The sequence below is a fragment of the Mytilus californianus genome, unplaced genomic scaffold, assembly GCF_021869535.1.
Source record: "Mytilus californianus isolate M0D057914Y unplaced genomic scaffold, xbMytCali1.0.p SCAF_34, whole genome shotgun sequence".
NCBI classification, from domain to species: Eukaryota; Metazoa; Mollusca; class Bivalvia; order Mytilida; family Mytilidae; genus Mytilus; species Mytilus californianus.
Genome location: NW_026262684.1, coordinates 2,539,549 through 2,556,621, shown reverse-complemented (window position 1 = coordinate 2,556,621; position 17,073 = coordinate 2,539,549). Strand labels below are relative to the sequence as shown.

General features: G+C 33.0%; 1 protein-coding gene across 1 annotated transcript; it reads left to right on the top strand.

Annotated features, from left to right (window-relative positions):
• Positions 1–3,175: 3,175 nt before the first annotated feature.
• On the top strand, positions 3,176–16,661 carry LOC127736644 (uncharacterized). The gene is made up of 2 exons (XM_052247203.1): positions 3,176–3,217; positions 13,761–16,661. Exon 2 carries the CDS (start codon positions 13,765–13,767, stop codon positions 15,112–15,114), a length of 1,350 nt encoding a protein of 449 aa, XP_052103163.1. The 5' UTR covers positions 3,176–3,217; positions 13,761–13,764; the 3' UTR covers positions 15,115–16,661.
• Positions 16,662–17,073: the final 412 nt, after the last annotated feature.

Sequence of the window (17,073 nt, the reverse complement as noted above, 5' to 3'; positions counted from 1 at the left end):
TGAATTTTTTCTTGAGTGACATAATGGAACGGCAGAAACGAAAATTAAGGAACAAATAGATTGATATGTTCTCCGTCCGTGGTAATAAAAAAAATAAAAATCGGAGGTTATGCATTTTTTAGATCCGACTGAATAGACACCCATGTCGTCGACTTGATATCTAATTGTTCTGCTTAATTATGTAACAGATAAATTGAAAACTTATGCAAATTGTGTAATTATGATAAAATACTTCGTAATTTAGCCGAAAACTGTCATTTTATTGGTTTCTATTGACTTTTAAAAATTTTGTTACTATAGTAAACATTACAGTAAGCATTTATCGCCTTCTCTAACAAAGAGCTTCAATTCTTTTGTTCTATTTCAACTGGGTTTCCGCCTGTTAATTGCGATGCTTAAAAGGTAAAAAAAAAAACGACTGACCGACCCTTCCTTTTTTTCAAGTTTGTAGCGGGAAACATTGATAAATATTTTTTTGGGGCTAATATATTTTTCTGTCGAAACATTTTGCATTGACTAAATATGAGTCTTTGTTAACTTTTTGATTAAAAAAAAGGTTTTTTTTTGTTGAGGGATTATGAATACATGTATTGTAAACATGCGAATTTTGCATTTTTTTATGAGTAGGATTCTCAAAAAAATATATGGCCTTTTCCAGCATTTTTGTTTTTATGAGTTGTCGATCTATTAGTACAAGTTGTTTTTTAACGTTTTTTTGGGTAAACTTTCCTATGCATTTAAAAGATTGTAAAGAGGTAAATACTCAAATATTTCATAAATAGGTTTGTGCATGAATCTCAAAGTAGTTGATCTATTGGCATTTTCATTATGTTTCATATAATTGGTCCAGTCAAATCTGAAAACTATCACATATTTAAAGTAAAAAATTGCCTGTAAAAAAAATTATCAATGATTGTGAGTCCTGATCTGCAGTTGTCAACAAACAATGACCTATATATTAACCGGAATGAAATAAGATCATTGATGTAAATAAATATTAGCGATTTAACTGTTGACTGCATATGAAGAGGTAAGCTTTAACTTCGTCGGTGACAGGATGATTTTTAATTGGTTATTGACTTTTATCGATTTAGATTAAACAGTTAGTTACAAAATACTTTTAAAGCTGTCATTTTAAACACAGCGGGACTCTGTAAATAATGATGGTAAAAGTTAATACTGAAAGCTTAGATACAAATAATTTTCTGTTTATTTAATTCTTGATTTAATAACAACACACTGGGAATTCGTCTACGAATATTTTCATTAAAGTATGAGAATATAATATGTTTACCATGCACTTTTGACGTTTCGATTTCAAAATCTCAAAATGTAATACACATGATGTATCATTATTTACATTCTGATCTCATAATAGTTTTATTCTCATCATTAAGACTGTTTGTATAATTGTTTTTTTTTAGATTGCAATTAATTAAACAATTTAAGGAATGACTGTAATATCTTTTCTGTCTATGAAGAAATAACATCAAAAATGTGGTGCACACTCGTGGCATTGTTAGTTTGTATTAAGGATGTTCGCTCCTCTTGTTTTTGAATTTTTGCCCGATATTCGGAATCCTCTGTTTTATCCATGTAGTGCCATTAAAAATTTTGCCCACTAACCCCTACTTTTCTTTCCAAAATTGAAAATCTTATAAAATCCTTGTTCTTTTTTCATCGTTTTTTTTAAAGAAAAAAGGTGCTAATGTTAAATGTATGAAAATCTAGAGAGAATTATTACCCGCCAAATTTTCAATGGTTTATTTCTCGAAAACAAGCAAACGGACCCTTCATTTTTTTTCAGCTTTTTTAGTGTTTTTTATTTATATACTATCAATCTATAACAGTCTTTTAAAAAGCTTGTTATTTTGAAACAGAGTAGCGAACATCCTTAATTCGCCATATGAGTTTTATTATCCTTTGGAATCTTTCGCCTCTCCCCCCTGTTTATGAGTTTTGCATTAGAATAGGAATAACAGTATTATACTAGTATTTGAAGATTTGTCACCGTCAATTTTGGATTTCTTAAATATGACACACGGAAACCAATTACAACCACTTAATTTAATGCTTCTGACTTGGGATAGGCACATTTAGAATTTGGCGTGATTAAACAGAGGCTATACAATATCTGACGTCAATATAAATAGTTCCGTTCCGTCAAATTAATATATTAAAAAGGTAACGTTATGGTACCCAGTTTACACCTATTTTGACAGTTTTTTTTTTTCACTTTAAATTATGCAAGAAACAGATAAAAGATTACATTTTGTATTTACTTTGAAGCCGTATCCTTCTTTTACTATATAGTTCCACCCATTTGATTTTAAATCCAAACTGAAACGTGAAAAAAATTATTTGTAGGACCTCCAAACCACCCAAGATTCTGTAATGAGGAATTATTTATCCACTTGGTTTTTTAAACAATTTTACAATAGTCCATGCTATTTATGCATTTTGGTATGAAAAGGATGTCTGTAACATTCAGTTTCTCATTTTTGATAGTCGACTTTTTGTAGACTAAGTATGAAAGATCATGCAACCGTTTCCGCAAATTTTACTTTTTTCACTGGAGACTTCATTTGTTGATATATAACGTAACCATTTTGTGGATCTTTAATATTATGTAGCTATGTTGAAATGTTGACGTGTATAAATGATATAAATACGAATTGTTTAGTCTCGAAGAAAAAATATAATAAGATATCCGTCGCTTTGCATGCGAATTGGGTGCAAATCGGGTACTTGGTGCAATTTGGGTAATGTGACGTATGCTTTCGATACGGTAACAGACTAAATATTTTCTTTGTCCTTCTTAAATATCTAATATCATAGAATGACTTTTTGTAGTTATAGGGATTAAAAATTTACAAAATCCATAATATAAGTCTTAACTATTCCCCGTGTATATAATAGAAGCCTTCAAAATAAACGAAATGCCAAAATAAAGGAGTCGGACCAATCGATAGTTTTCCCACTTGAAATGAAAACTTTGAAAAGATATTTTTCTGTAACGGGCACTCATCGATCATGTTCACGTATAATTAATTGTTTGTATTGTGTTTACATTTAAACTTGTAAAATATTTATAAAATAAGATAAATAGGTCACGATTTTTTTCTATCTAAAAATACCTTATGAATAGCTACTTTTGAAACAAACCAAAACATGGTTTTACATTTCCCTGTCAGTTCAGAAGAGAAAACAAAAACAGGTATGGCAATTGGCGTTTAAAATATATATAAATGTACTTTTCATTTCATTAACCATGATATGTACTTATTTTAGTGAATCATTGTTCGTTCGAGTACAATTCATCAAACCAATTACTTATATTACGTCTTGGATTTAGTTTAACAACATTTTTTGAATTTGCAAATTTTTGTCGTTCCCTATATTTGCTTTGCTTATTCAACTAGCTGCCGATACAACAATGATAACACTACGGCCAGTGCCCTCGGTCATTCGACAAACTGCATTCCAATCAGGCCATTATACACCATACACTTTCCTCATGCAATCCATTTCCCCTATTTACCATACACTGTCCCCATGTGTACCGATTCCCCATACACCATACACTTTCCTCATGTAATCCGATTCCCTATATACCATATACTGTCCCCATGTATTCCGATTGCCCATACATCATACACTTTCCCCAATAAATTCCCACTCCCCATACACTTTTCCCATGCAATCCGATTTAAGATACATTGTCCCCATGTATTTCGATTCCCCTTTCACCACAAACTTTCTCCCATATATTCCCATTTCCCATACACCAAACACTTTCCCATGCATTCCAATTCCCCATACACTTTCCCATGCATTCCGATTCCCCATACACTTTCCCATGCATTCCGATTCCCCATACACCATGCATACACTTTCCCCATGCATTTCGATTTTCCATACATCATACACTGTCCCATGCATTCCGATTCCCAATACACCATACAGTTTCCCATGCATTCCGATTCCCCATACACCATACACTTTCCCCATGCATTCCGATTCCCTATCCACCATACACTTCCCCATGCATTCCGATTCCCCATACACTTTCCCATACACTATACACTTTCCCATGCATTCTGATTCCCCATACACCATACACTTTCCCCATGCATTCCGATTCCCCATACACCATACACTTTCCCATGCATTCTGATTCCCCATACACCATACACTTTCTCCATGCATTCCGATTTCCCATACACCATACACTTTCCCCATGCATTCCGATTCCCCATACACCATACACTTTCCCCATGCATTCCGATTCCCCATACACCATACACATTCCCCATGCATTCCGATTCCCCATCCATCAAACGCTTTCCCATGCATTCCGATTTCCCATACACCATACAGTTTCCCATGCATTCCGATTCCCCATACAACATACACTTTCCACATGCATTCCGATTCCCCTTTCACCATACTTTCCTATGCATTCCGATTCCCATGTACCATACACTTTCCCCATGCAATCCGATTCCCCATACACTTTCCCCATGCATCCGATTCCCCATACACTTTCCCATACACTATACACTTTCCCATGCATTCTGATTCCCCATACATCATACACTTACCCCATGCATTCCGAATCCCCATACCCCATACACTTTCCCCATGCAATCTGATTCCCTACACACTTTCCCCATGCATTCTGATTCCACATACACTTTCCCATACACTATACACTTTCCCATATACATTTTCTTGTCCCATTTGAATCATACAAGTTTTGCACCGTTCAAAACTACCCACAATGTTACATGCTTGTTTGTTATTCTACTGACTGAGTATAGTTACGATTGATAACTTGAATAACAAAAAATGCAAAAAGGACCATCCCAAAGATTAGTTTCTAAAAAACACTTAACTCAATAATACTGGTATAAATAGAAAAAAAAACATGCTAAATATATATGTTCACAATTTCTGGGACTGAGCTCACATTTAAAATTAATAGAAATCATTTGATTTTGTTTCAAACAGCCAAGCACCCTTATGAATATTACACTAAGATATTAACCTTTTATATTTGTACAGAATTGAATTAACAAAATTGAAAATATTTAAGAAACTTTTTAGTCTAATACATTGGCATTCTTTAAAAAGGACAAAACGTAAACTTTAATATACTTGATAAATTCAGATATGGGGTGTAACTCAGTGAGGCGACTGTAATAAAAAAAAACCCGTACAATGCTTTGATGGCTGAATTTGGGAAAAAAATATGGTCGTGATCGACGCAGCATGGCAGAATGATGTCAACCTTAAAAATATCCCAGACTACATCGTTCCATCCGTGGTGTTTTAACTACCAACACATGTTAAACGGTGTTGTATGGTGGCCAGTTAAGGCCATTTCGCGTTTTCGCGTTTTTGCCCTATAGAATATAACGCGAAAACGCGAAATGGCCTTAACCGGCCACCATAGTTTTGTCATATAGTATATTTGTTAATCAATTTTTAAAAGTGCAAGAAAAATATGTTGATAAGATCTTGTTAATTTTCAAGGAGCAAGTTTTTTAGGAGAATCTTTCATGAACTTATTGTTGTGAGTAGTATGTAACAATGTTTGCTTCATTTTTCAATCAATTCATTGCTTACTGTTTCTCGTCAAGTGGCAAATATTTCATAAACAATACAACATAACAATTCAGTCAAAATATCTTGTTTTGTAGTCCGTTAATATAACATCACTGCAGAATTGTTTAGTAAGACTTCAGGTACTGAAAAAATCAGCCAATTCACTATGATGCCGTGATAGGAATTCCACCCAAGTTCGAAACAGTGTAATTAGAAGTTACACTTAATATTTCCTCCTACAAACCGGACACGTATTATTTTAATTAGCGGAATGTAACATTTTGAACTACGGATATTGATTTTGTTCAGTGTTTAATGAGATCAAGTTATGATTTATAAAGATCTGCGTTCTTTTGGTCTGTCTGAATGTTAACTTGTTCGCTGTGAAGTTATACTACCTTGGACAGCAAAAAGTCTTTGCTAATGGGTATTACAAAACTGCTTTGCAACGCCTATCTGTTGGAGCTTTTTAGTTCGATTGCTATTTCATGTAACCTTTCGAGCTTTGCCATTATGAGAGAAATTTTCAGTTTTATTACAAAACTACTTTACAAATCCCCTCTGTTGGAGTTTTTAAGTTCGATATGCTATTCCATGTGACCTTTCGGGCTTTGCAATTATGAGAGAAACTTTCAGTTTTATCACAAAACTGCTTTACAAAGCCCCTCCTTCCTACGTTAAAGTACCAAACGAAGCTGTGCTTAATAAAATTACGTTCAGGCATGTTCTCCTTTCTTGAATTAAGTTGAATTAAATGAATCGTGAATTAAGTTTAATTGACAAAAATTTCGTGAAACGATGAATATAAATCATCTCTATAATTATTATCAATTGGAATATCAATTCCAAAATTGAAAAGATTTTCATTGAAATCCTGTTTCTCTTTTTTATACGTTTTTGTAACAAATACGTAGATGATCTTTATTCGAGTTGGTCCTAACAACATGAAACTTGAACTCCAAGTAAATAAAATATTGAAAATCATTATATTTCATACAAAAATGTATACAAATTATTTGTATTAAATGTATATAAAATATTAAATATGCAATGTCCATAGCGTGTTAAAATTACATTTTAACAACAGGGTTTTGAATATTAATGAAAATGTAGGTTTAAACTTGCAAATTTATCAAAATATTAAAAATAGCTATTAATAATAACATCAGAAATTTTGGATAGTTACTGAATAAGAATTCAATGAAGATTTTCTAAAATAACACTACGGTTTTCGGTCTGCGAACGAATGTCGTAAAAACATGTAATTTAAGATTTGACTTCATCAATTTGTATGATCTTCACATTCAACTTTTAACCAAATCGACTAGATAAGGAGACAAAACTGAACTGACTGGATATGTATCCAACTGGATGAAAGTACAATTTCAGAGGTACATTACACGTAAAATGCTTGTTTTTTCGACGCCATTCCCGTTCAAAAGTTTAATGTTTTCTCTGGAACTATAGCTTCATAGATGTAAATGTAAACAAACAGTATTCAACTGGAAATAGTAAACCATTAGTAAGATTGTAATCACTTAACTTTTGTATAGCGTGGCAACGAGGCTACTCTACCACCGGAAGTTACAATCGTTGAAGTACAAAAATGTAGCGTGTATGAAAGAAAAAAGCAACATGCGGAAATATTGATTTTGTGCGATTTCTATTAAGAAGATACATAAAAGCATTCATTGGAAAACTCAATTATTACATTAAAATTCAATATGGATTAAAATAATTTTCTATGCGAATAGCTCGAAATTGCTACACCAGAAGCATTCTTAGTTCTATCTCTCATTAGCTTTCTAAATGTACATGGGATAAGGTTATATCAGTTATATATTTAAAATTGACTTTAAAATTAAATACAATTTAATTACTTTCTCGCTAGCAGTTTTGTTACAAGGAATTTGAAAATAACATCAAACCAACAGATAAATTGGCTGTACGATAAAGATACTGTTAAAAAAAAACTATACAATTTTTAAATATTAACATTTGCTTTTGATATCACATGTGCTGACGCAGCGACCAGCGCATTAGAATTACGAGAACGATTGGACAAAATGTCTGGATTTCCGAAAGAACCAATCAATTTGATTCCAATATCTTTACACGATGAGGATAAAATATCGATAATGAGGTAGGAATACATTTATGTTTTTTATTTTCCAAATTTGTGGGAGAATGTTACATTTGTGCAATTCTAGGGATTCCAGTAAGGGTTACATGAGAGGTTTTTTATTTGGGAGAATGTTACATTTGTGCACTTCTAGGGATTCCAGTAAGGGTTACGTGAGAGGTATAATAATCATTTGTTTCATGCGGCCGTACACACACCCCTTTTTGTGTTATTATTATTGTTTCTAGGTACTGGCTACGATTACCTGCAAAAAGTAACCAAAGAAATAGTTATTGTTATTTGTCAGGAAATACGTTTCGGCAATTAGTCTCGGAAATTAACAATAATTGTAGCCAGTGCCTTGTTTTTAAGGGGAGACTCAGAGGTTGTTTTTTTTTTCGAAAGGAATGGACTTCTTTGTCAATTATTTTTTCGGTGGTTGAAATGAAAGCAAATACAGAGTGATTGCTGTTCAATATACAGTTATTTAACGCCAATTGGCGAATACTTCACAAATATTACAGACGAGAACAAATTAACAACAATTAATATGTTAATAAGTTCTGTAAAGAGGGGGGATCGAGATGGGGAAAGTCTAGCGATGGCAATTTTGCTACAACCAGAGCAACCTTTAGGGTTGAAAGCAGTTAAAGCTAAACTCAACTGGGAGCCTTCAAACATAAGAATTGACCTTGTATAACAAAACAAGACGGCTTTTAGTCTATAGCAAACTCAAGATCTGACATACCAACAAATAATAATGACGTCACATGAAAATCGAGTAGAAAATAAGAGGAGGAGCAAAGATGAACAAGATTCTGAGTTCTCGTCTTACTATATATAGGCATACACATCAACACTTAAAATACATACATAACTGCCAATGATCTTCAAGAATTTTGTCAGAATACAAATTTATTTGTTCAGTGTATGTTCACTGGTGTTAATATGTCTTTTGATTGAGTTAAGTCATTTCAATTGATATTTTATAGTGTGTCTTTCTATGTTGTATTGTTACACTATTGTTTCAGATAAGGGTGAAGGTTTGGTACCATTAAAACGTTTAAACCCGCTGCAATTGTTTGCACCTGTCCTAAGTCAGGAATCGGATGTTCAGTACTAGTAGTTGTCGTTTGTTGATGTGGTTCATAAGTGTTTCTCGTATCTCGTTTTTTATATAGATTAGACCGTTGGTTTTCCCGTTTGAATGGTTTTACACTAGTGTTTTTGGGGCCCTCTATAGCTTGCTGTTCGGCGTGAGCCAAGACTCCGTTTTGAAGACCGTACTTTGACCTATAATGGTTTACTTTTATAAATTTTGACTTGGATGGAGAGTTGTCTCATTGGCACTCATACCACATCTTCTTATATCTATTCCATGTTATAATTGTGCATTAGAATTGTTGTGAGAATGACCTGGAACATTTACGGGACATATAATAACAAGTTAGTAAAATGGCTGAAGGTAAACTTTGAAAAAAGCATTCATTGTATATATTAATAGTTACACAGTGTGCTAGTTACCTAATACGATATATATGGGGTCGGTAAATTCCATATGGGCGAGTGCTCTTCGCTCTCACCCCATATGGAATTTACTGATCCATATATATCGTATTAGGTCATTAGCACACTGTGTAAGGAATTTATCTTACCGACTATCTTAACTTGTTGCATTTAGACTAGTGCCCTATTAAAGGACAAATTTTTCAATATTAAGAACCTACTTCCATTGGTCTATACAAAAACAAATGCCAAAAAATTAGTTTTCCTGTTTGAATGGTTTTACACTAGTCATTTTTCGGGCCCTTTATAGCTTGCTGTTCGGTGTGAGCCAAGGCTCCGTGTTGAACGCCGTACTTTGACCTATAATGGTTTACTTTTACAAATTGTGACTTGGATGGAGAGTTGTCTCGTTGACACTCATACCACATCTCGTTATATATATATCCAGAAACATGCATCGTGTAGGTACCATACCTTTTTTTTCTTCAGAAAAAGGGTTACAGAGACAAGTGCGTGTTATACGTGGTAGAATAACCTCCAAGAAACACTTTCACGAAACAGGCGCACAGGGTTTGACCTGAAGCAATAAAATTTTAGCCCGTTGTCATTGGTTGAAAAAATTCCTTTTCACATAAAGTATTTAGCACGTGAAATTTTAAGAAAGTCATACACATCTGTCCCGGATTTGGAGGAAAAGGGGGAGGTTGAGCGCTCACAAACATGTATAACCCACCATATTCTTCATGTGCCTGTCCTAAGTCAGGAGCCCGTAATTCATTGGTTGTCATTGGTTCATGTCTGTCATATATGTTTTTCGTAAATTGTATTGTTATAAATCAGGCAGTTAGTTTTCACGTTTGAATTGTTTCTTAATTTGTCATGTCGAGGCCTTTTATAGCTGACTATATATATATATATATATATATATATATATATATATATATATACGGTATATGGTTTTCTCCATGTTGAAGGCCGCACGGTGACCTATAATCCTTTCTTTTCTATTAAAACTGCTTTTCTGAAATAAAAAGTTATGACTCTCACCTAAAGTCAACTGTTACACTACCTTTCCTTTTCATGTGTCAAAAAACTTTTCAACGACAACTTAACACTCAGACATTTTCTTGTCACCCATTTAAATGTATGTTTGTGCGATTCACAATATAATTTAGTTTTTTTTATTCTAAAAATATTTTCTGTTTTAATTAGAGAGTACTCTAGCGAAATAAAACCTTGTTACAAAAACATTTGCTAATTAATTATACCTGACCCTTAAATATATATAATAAATGTGAGAAACACTTAACAACTGCATAGTTAATTTGCAAAGCATTCAAATGACAATATAACTTTCAATTAATTAATTTTCAATAATAAAATTTTAACAACTAAACTACCTTTTTTCGAAGTGCAAAATGTCTTCATTGTTATCACCAGACCTACGGAACGGATCAATTTCATTTGTTTTGTAAACTTTTTTTTTTTATTTTCTTCTGATTTTCGTTTCAATAGATTCGACAGAGCGATAGTATACCGAAGAAATGTGATCCGTTTAAAATTGTTATAAACAATAAAAGTTGACAACAGTTTGTATATATATACAGTTCTAAAACAACATTTCATTGTGATATATTTAATAGTCTGTTCATGTTTTTTCAAAATATAACTTTTAAACGTTATTTAAGACAGATAGGATTAACAATGCGTGTAAAATTTTTTTAATGAATAACATTTGAAAAATCGAAATTTATTTTCAAATCACAAACGAAAATGATCCATGCGATCAATGCAGTACACATTTAGTGATTATTATAGTATATTTGAAATACTTATCCTACATTGTAATTATAAAAAAGGAGATTATGTCGATGTGTCGCGTTGTGGAGCGAATTTACTCGTTGCATCGCTGTAAATGTCTAATAATTTCAATACAAATATGTAAAATTCCTCAAGGATTTTAATTGGGATTTTAAGTGGAAAGAAATTATTCAAATCTTTAAACTGCACTTCCGTGAAGAAACTGTTTAAAAATCAATGTAAAAAAGTAAACCATTAATGTTTATGTGCATTTAATAAAGATGTTTATCCTGTGAATATTACGCCGATACGAAGATACCGTTTTGAAAAGGAGTCTCAAATTAAATTGATAACATCAAAATGACTTGGATATGTATACTTAATAAGAATGATAAATGAGTCAAATGGAAAGAAAAGTGAAATGGCTTGGGACAAATAATTCCACCGAGTTTGATTTGTCTAAAGCCATGCCGGATAACGGGAAATCTACGTGTAATAAATATCAATTTCCAAGGTAAGGATGTATTTAGCTACATTTAGAGTTAATGCCATATTACTAGTAGTTATGACTCTAAACGGTACTCGGCATAGATCTATGAAATATACATGTAATAAACATCAATTTCCAAGATGAGGATATATTTTGCTACCCATGTTAATTATGACTCTAAACGGTACTCAGCATAGACCTATGATATACATGTTATAAATGTCAATTTCCAAGGTAAAAATGCATTTTGCTACATTTAGAGTTACTGCCATTATGTTAATTGTGACTGTACGGCACACATCCATGAAAACTACACACGTATCATTAGGGTACGACCGTTTGATACTCGCGGGGATGGGGGAAAAAAAAGGGGGGGGGGGGGTAGAAGATTTTTTGTTTTTGCGAATTGACATCTATTTTGATCTGTCGCTATGCATGTTTTTTCCGCATCTTTGCCGTATGAAAATTTATTTTCACTTTTATACACCAATGTTTCCTCCATTTTGTGTTGCATACTATCCATTTTCATTCTGTCTTGTACAAAAGTATTTATGTTCAGCTCTTACCAGGCCAGGGTATTCATCCTCCAACTCCCCTTCCCCTTTTTCATCAGAAAATCAAACGGTCCTTCACTTAGTTGGAAACATGGAAATCTAGTTATATATATTACATGTTGCATGTTGCTACATGTATTTGTATGAAATCAGTATAATAGAATATATAAGAAACTGAACGAATTTTCAGCTGATTAAGTTAATCGAATCATTCGACATAGTTATGAAAAACTTTGGAACTTTCAGCCTGTAATCGAAAGTTGAGAAAAAGTAGGGTTGAGATCTCAAAAGCTTGTAAACCCAGCATAATGCTCATGTGCTTGAAACAAATCTATCCGTACGTTGCAAGCATTCTTTTAAACGATATTGTTCGTGATTATTATCTTATAGATATAAAAAGATGTGGTATGCGTGCCAATGAGACAACTCTCCATCCAAGTCAAAATTTATAAAAGTAAACCATTATAGGTCAAAGTAAGGTCTTCAACACGGAGCATTGGCTCTAACCGAACAGCAAGCTACTAGTATAAAGGGCACCAAAAAATTACTAGTGTAAAACCATTCAAACAGAAAAACCAACGGTCTAATCAATATAAAAACGAGAAACGAGAAACACGTATGAACTACATAAACAGACGACAACTACTGTAATCAGATTCCTGACTTAGGACAGGTGCAAACATTTGCAGCGGGATTAAACGTTTTAATGGTACCAAACCTTCTCCCTTTTACTTACTTACTGACAGGACTAATGAATTTCAACATCTCTGATTTACTTGACTGCTATCGAGACGACAGATGCAAACAATAAGTCTTGCTTGTATTTGTGTAATATCATTATACGACAGTATAATGACAGTTGTTTTCCATTCGTTACAACTTTGATGAGTTTGAGCTTTTGATTTTGCCATTTGATAACTTAAGAGACCATCCGTTTTGAAATTTCCTTTGAGTTCGTTATTTTTTGTTATTTTACTTTAAACATGTACTTCAGAGCTAAGAAAATCTACTGTAATGATTTTTATAGTGCCTTCTTTTTGTGTTCTTTTGCCTTTCCCTTTATACAGAACTTTGATACACTAGTTTACCAATGTAAACACTAGTTTTAACCGGACTCATTCCCATGTGAAACATACGACACCAGAAGTAAGAGGAACAACTAAAACTTGGCAAAATCGTTAAATCTTAACGCGGGATTTAGTGGGGAATACATAAATAAAACATGGCTGATATGTTATCAAATGATAACGTTTAACCCGGTGGATTTTAAGAGCAAGTTACAACTTTTTCTGTTTTGTTCTATTTTTTTTGGTTGCATTTAAGAAGGAGTTCTTGGTGACCCTATTATTGTCATGACATTTTTATACTTACAAATTTCAGTTACACCTATTGTTGAGTATAAACCTGACACTTATATTGTGAAACATAATATTTATCAATGTTTAGAGATACATGTACAATCACGCTTTCGACACACACACACATATTAAAGAAAAAATGACCTGGTGTCATGCAATGCATGTTAGTGCATATAGCATTAATCTTGCGAGCTTCAAGGTTATGTTTTTTTGCAGGTGCAGTTGCGTTGTTTGATATTTAACGTATTTCGTCTTCTTGTTTATTAGTGTACTATAAATTGGCTCCCCTAAATTAAATCCCTAATTGTCTTATTTTTTAGGTTGATGGAAAAGACCAACCTTGATGCCAGGAGGTCAAAAAATATGTCGTGGTACGATGACCCACGCTCAGCATACAGACATAACGCCGATTACCTCAAACGTTTATCTAGTCTACGCGATAACCTGATCGACCAAGAACAAACAAATTTAGCTCATGCCCTTGAAAGACTTCGAGCAAAACAGACAAGAGAGTCAATGCAAAGTAAAGCAAAGGTTAAAAATGCGTTTGAATTTTCGGAGACAAACAACAAAAAGTTTATAACAACTCTTGAAAAATTTAAACAGAGTCGACCGAAGAGGTACCCCCCGGAATTACATCCATTAGAAGGAAAGCAGTTGATTGAACCACAAAGTTCACGTTCTCCACAATCAATACCGGAGAAATCGGGAAGTGCTACATCGGTAACGAGGTCGTCCGAAGAGAACATCATTCGGAATAATCTCCAACGTTTGATTGTGCCAATAACACCAACAAGCAGTATACCAAATATAGGTAGAAAATGCCAAAAGTCAATTCAACAATTAGTACTAGAGACTTCTCCTTTGCAGAGGAAGAAAACGTGTTTCAGTGCCGATCATGCGGAGAAAAATCCCTTCAAAAATATTTATAAGGGAGCCCGCACTCGAAAAGTTATGCGTCCGGATGTGGATGATTTAGATTTATCTCCACACGCTGTGAAGTTCGAAAAGATTGGAGATCACGACAAAATAAATATAGACAAATTGAAAGAATATTATTGTATCTATTATCTTCCTTCAAATACGCCTACTGGTCAAGATGAATTTGTGTCCGAAGATGACGAAAACAACGGAAGTGACGTATCAAATGGCGAAAATACAAAGTTTGATAGTCAATTAGACAGACATTTAGAAAGTGAATTAAAACCAAATGAAATGGATTTGTTAAGCAATCGATTCCCTAATGAACAATACAGATACAAAGCAGGATATTTTGGTGCAAGTCAAAGAGTACCCGAAAGGAAACCTATGCTGCATCCGGTAACCGGAAAAGCTCTTGTGACAAACACCGAAGATATCCGGAAACATAGACTTCGAAAGTTACATTTAAGTGACGGTGTAAATAACACTGAAAACGAGGCAATTTATGGAAATGAAGAAAAAGACGGACATAATAGAAAACAAATTGTTGTAGATATGCCGTCTTTGGTGTTTAACGCGCCAACTCCAGAGGGATCTGACCTCGAAACACGGACAGCCTTTTTGTCGAAGGCATATAAACAAAATGAATTGCGCCATAGGGAGTTGAAAAATCTGCTTGACGATGTAAAAGAACTGAATAAGCGAACTGATGATCTCTCTGAGCAAGTGCCGCCAGAACGACCTCCCGTATGACGGATTGTTATTAAACAATTGTTATTAATTTATTAATTTTAGACATGTAGATGTATGTCCTTTAATTGTTAAATTATATGTCTATAAATGAAGTCTTTTTTTCAAGTTAAAGAATCACAAGGCAGGCTAATATTATAAGCTAGTTGTTTCCCTTGATGAATTTAGTAATTAATTGCCGTATCACAATAGCAAGGACAAGGAACCTTTTACTAGTAATCTATGTTCATTTGCTCGATGTGTGTACTTAGTAAGGGCTTTTAACAAAATCCTAGAATTCTCATCCAACTTTATTAACAATTTGAACGGGGATAGGGGGAGAGCGAATGTTGTTTCTTTAGCTATTGCCATTTTTTGTAAAGAAAACTAGCAAAATCTATAAAATATGATATAGCAGAAACTAAAAATACACATCCTTAAATTTTTGCACTTTTATTTACTTGTTTTGTCTAAACAAGTATCAGTTCTAAACATGTTTAAGCTAACAATGTGTTTATGATTGTGTTTAGGATATATATATAATTTGATATGGATCAGAAAACAAACAGGGCCGGTGAGAGGAGTATGAGAATTTAGGATTCTATATATTATAGCCTAACCAATGCAGATCGTTTTTCCTTCGTCATACTTGTAAGAATAAGAAGCTGGCAATTTTTCATTTACTTCCACGTGTACAAACATCGTTCTGCATTTACGTTAATCGATGGGTTACTTTCCTGTAAGGGTATACACTACACATGGAAATAGCATTGAAAGTTCTTAAATAATTGTACATGTATAATACTATAAAAATTGTGCTTAGAAAATAAACACTTGTATTATAAGGATTGTGTTTAATATCTAAACGTGTTTTAGAATTAAAGTGTTTAGGAATAAAACACTTATTTCTAAGCTAAACAGGATCATAAACACAATCATAAACACATTGTCAACATAGACATGTTTAGAACTGATACTTGTTTAGATAAAAACGTGTAAAAATAAAGTGCACAAATTTAAAGATGTGTTTAGGATCTAAACAGTACATTCTTGGCTAAAGATTGAACAAGTATAAACTTTTTTACTTACCTCTTTTACTTTATCTTAATTTTTTACATAGGGGAAAATAACAAAAATAGATGGTCTTAAACGGTGCATAGCCAAAAATGTATTAAGGTAGACATGACCATTTATGGTAGTAATGAAAGAAGGAAACATAACTATATTTTAGGGGGGCTTTAATTGATGATAAGATATGGGATCAATTTCGATATAATATCAGTAAACGCAATAGCAGACAAAAAAATAACAAGGTACGAAAAATACAACATGTACACGTGCGTAAATAATTTTCAATGGTATTTTCAACTTGCTGTATAATTAAATGTATCTACAAATTATAACTTTAGAATCAGAATCATGGACCTTGAAGAAATTGTGTATTTTATTTAAACTTACTTTTAATGTATGTACATGTTCATGACTGTTGAATGTAATGAATGTTGTGCAGCAGAATGCGAGACTTTTATACGCTGTACGCTAAAAGTTTGAATAAGAACTTTAAATCATAAGTTTATGCAGTTAATTCTTTTATGGCCTGTATAAAAAAAAACATGAATTACTTAATTATTCATGAAGAGAGATAAATATAACACCAAACTACACTGAATGCTAACGAATCACATGAAACAAAGATTTGATTTTTAATTGTGTTCACATTGGAAAATCGAGTCAACAAATGTCGAACAATTTGTAATCAAAAGAGGGGGGCAAGAGGGGTCCACTAACAGGATAAAACATTTGAATTTTACTCAAAACAGATAACAGTAAATTTAAAATACTGATAACCGATAACAGCAATTTAAATGATCTTAAATGCAGTAAATTCAAATATAAAAAAAAGGTGAACAGGGGTCACTTTTTTCACAATAACAGTTAACAACAATGTCAATTTTAAGAAAACAGATAACAGCTTATCGGTTA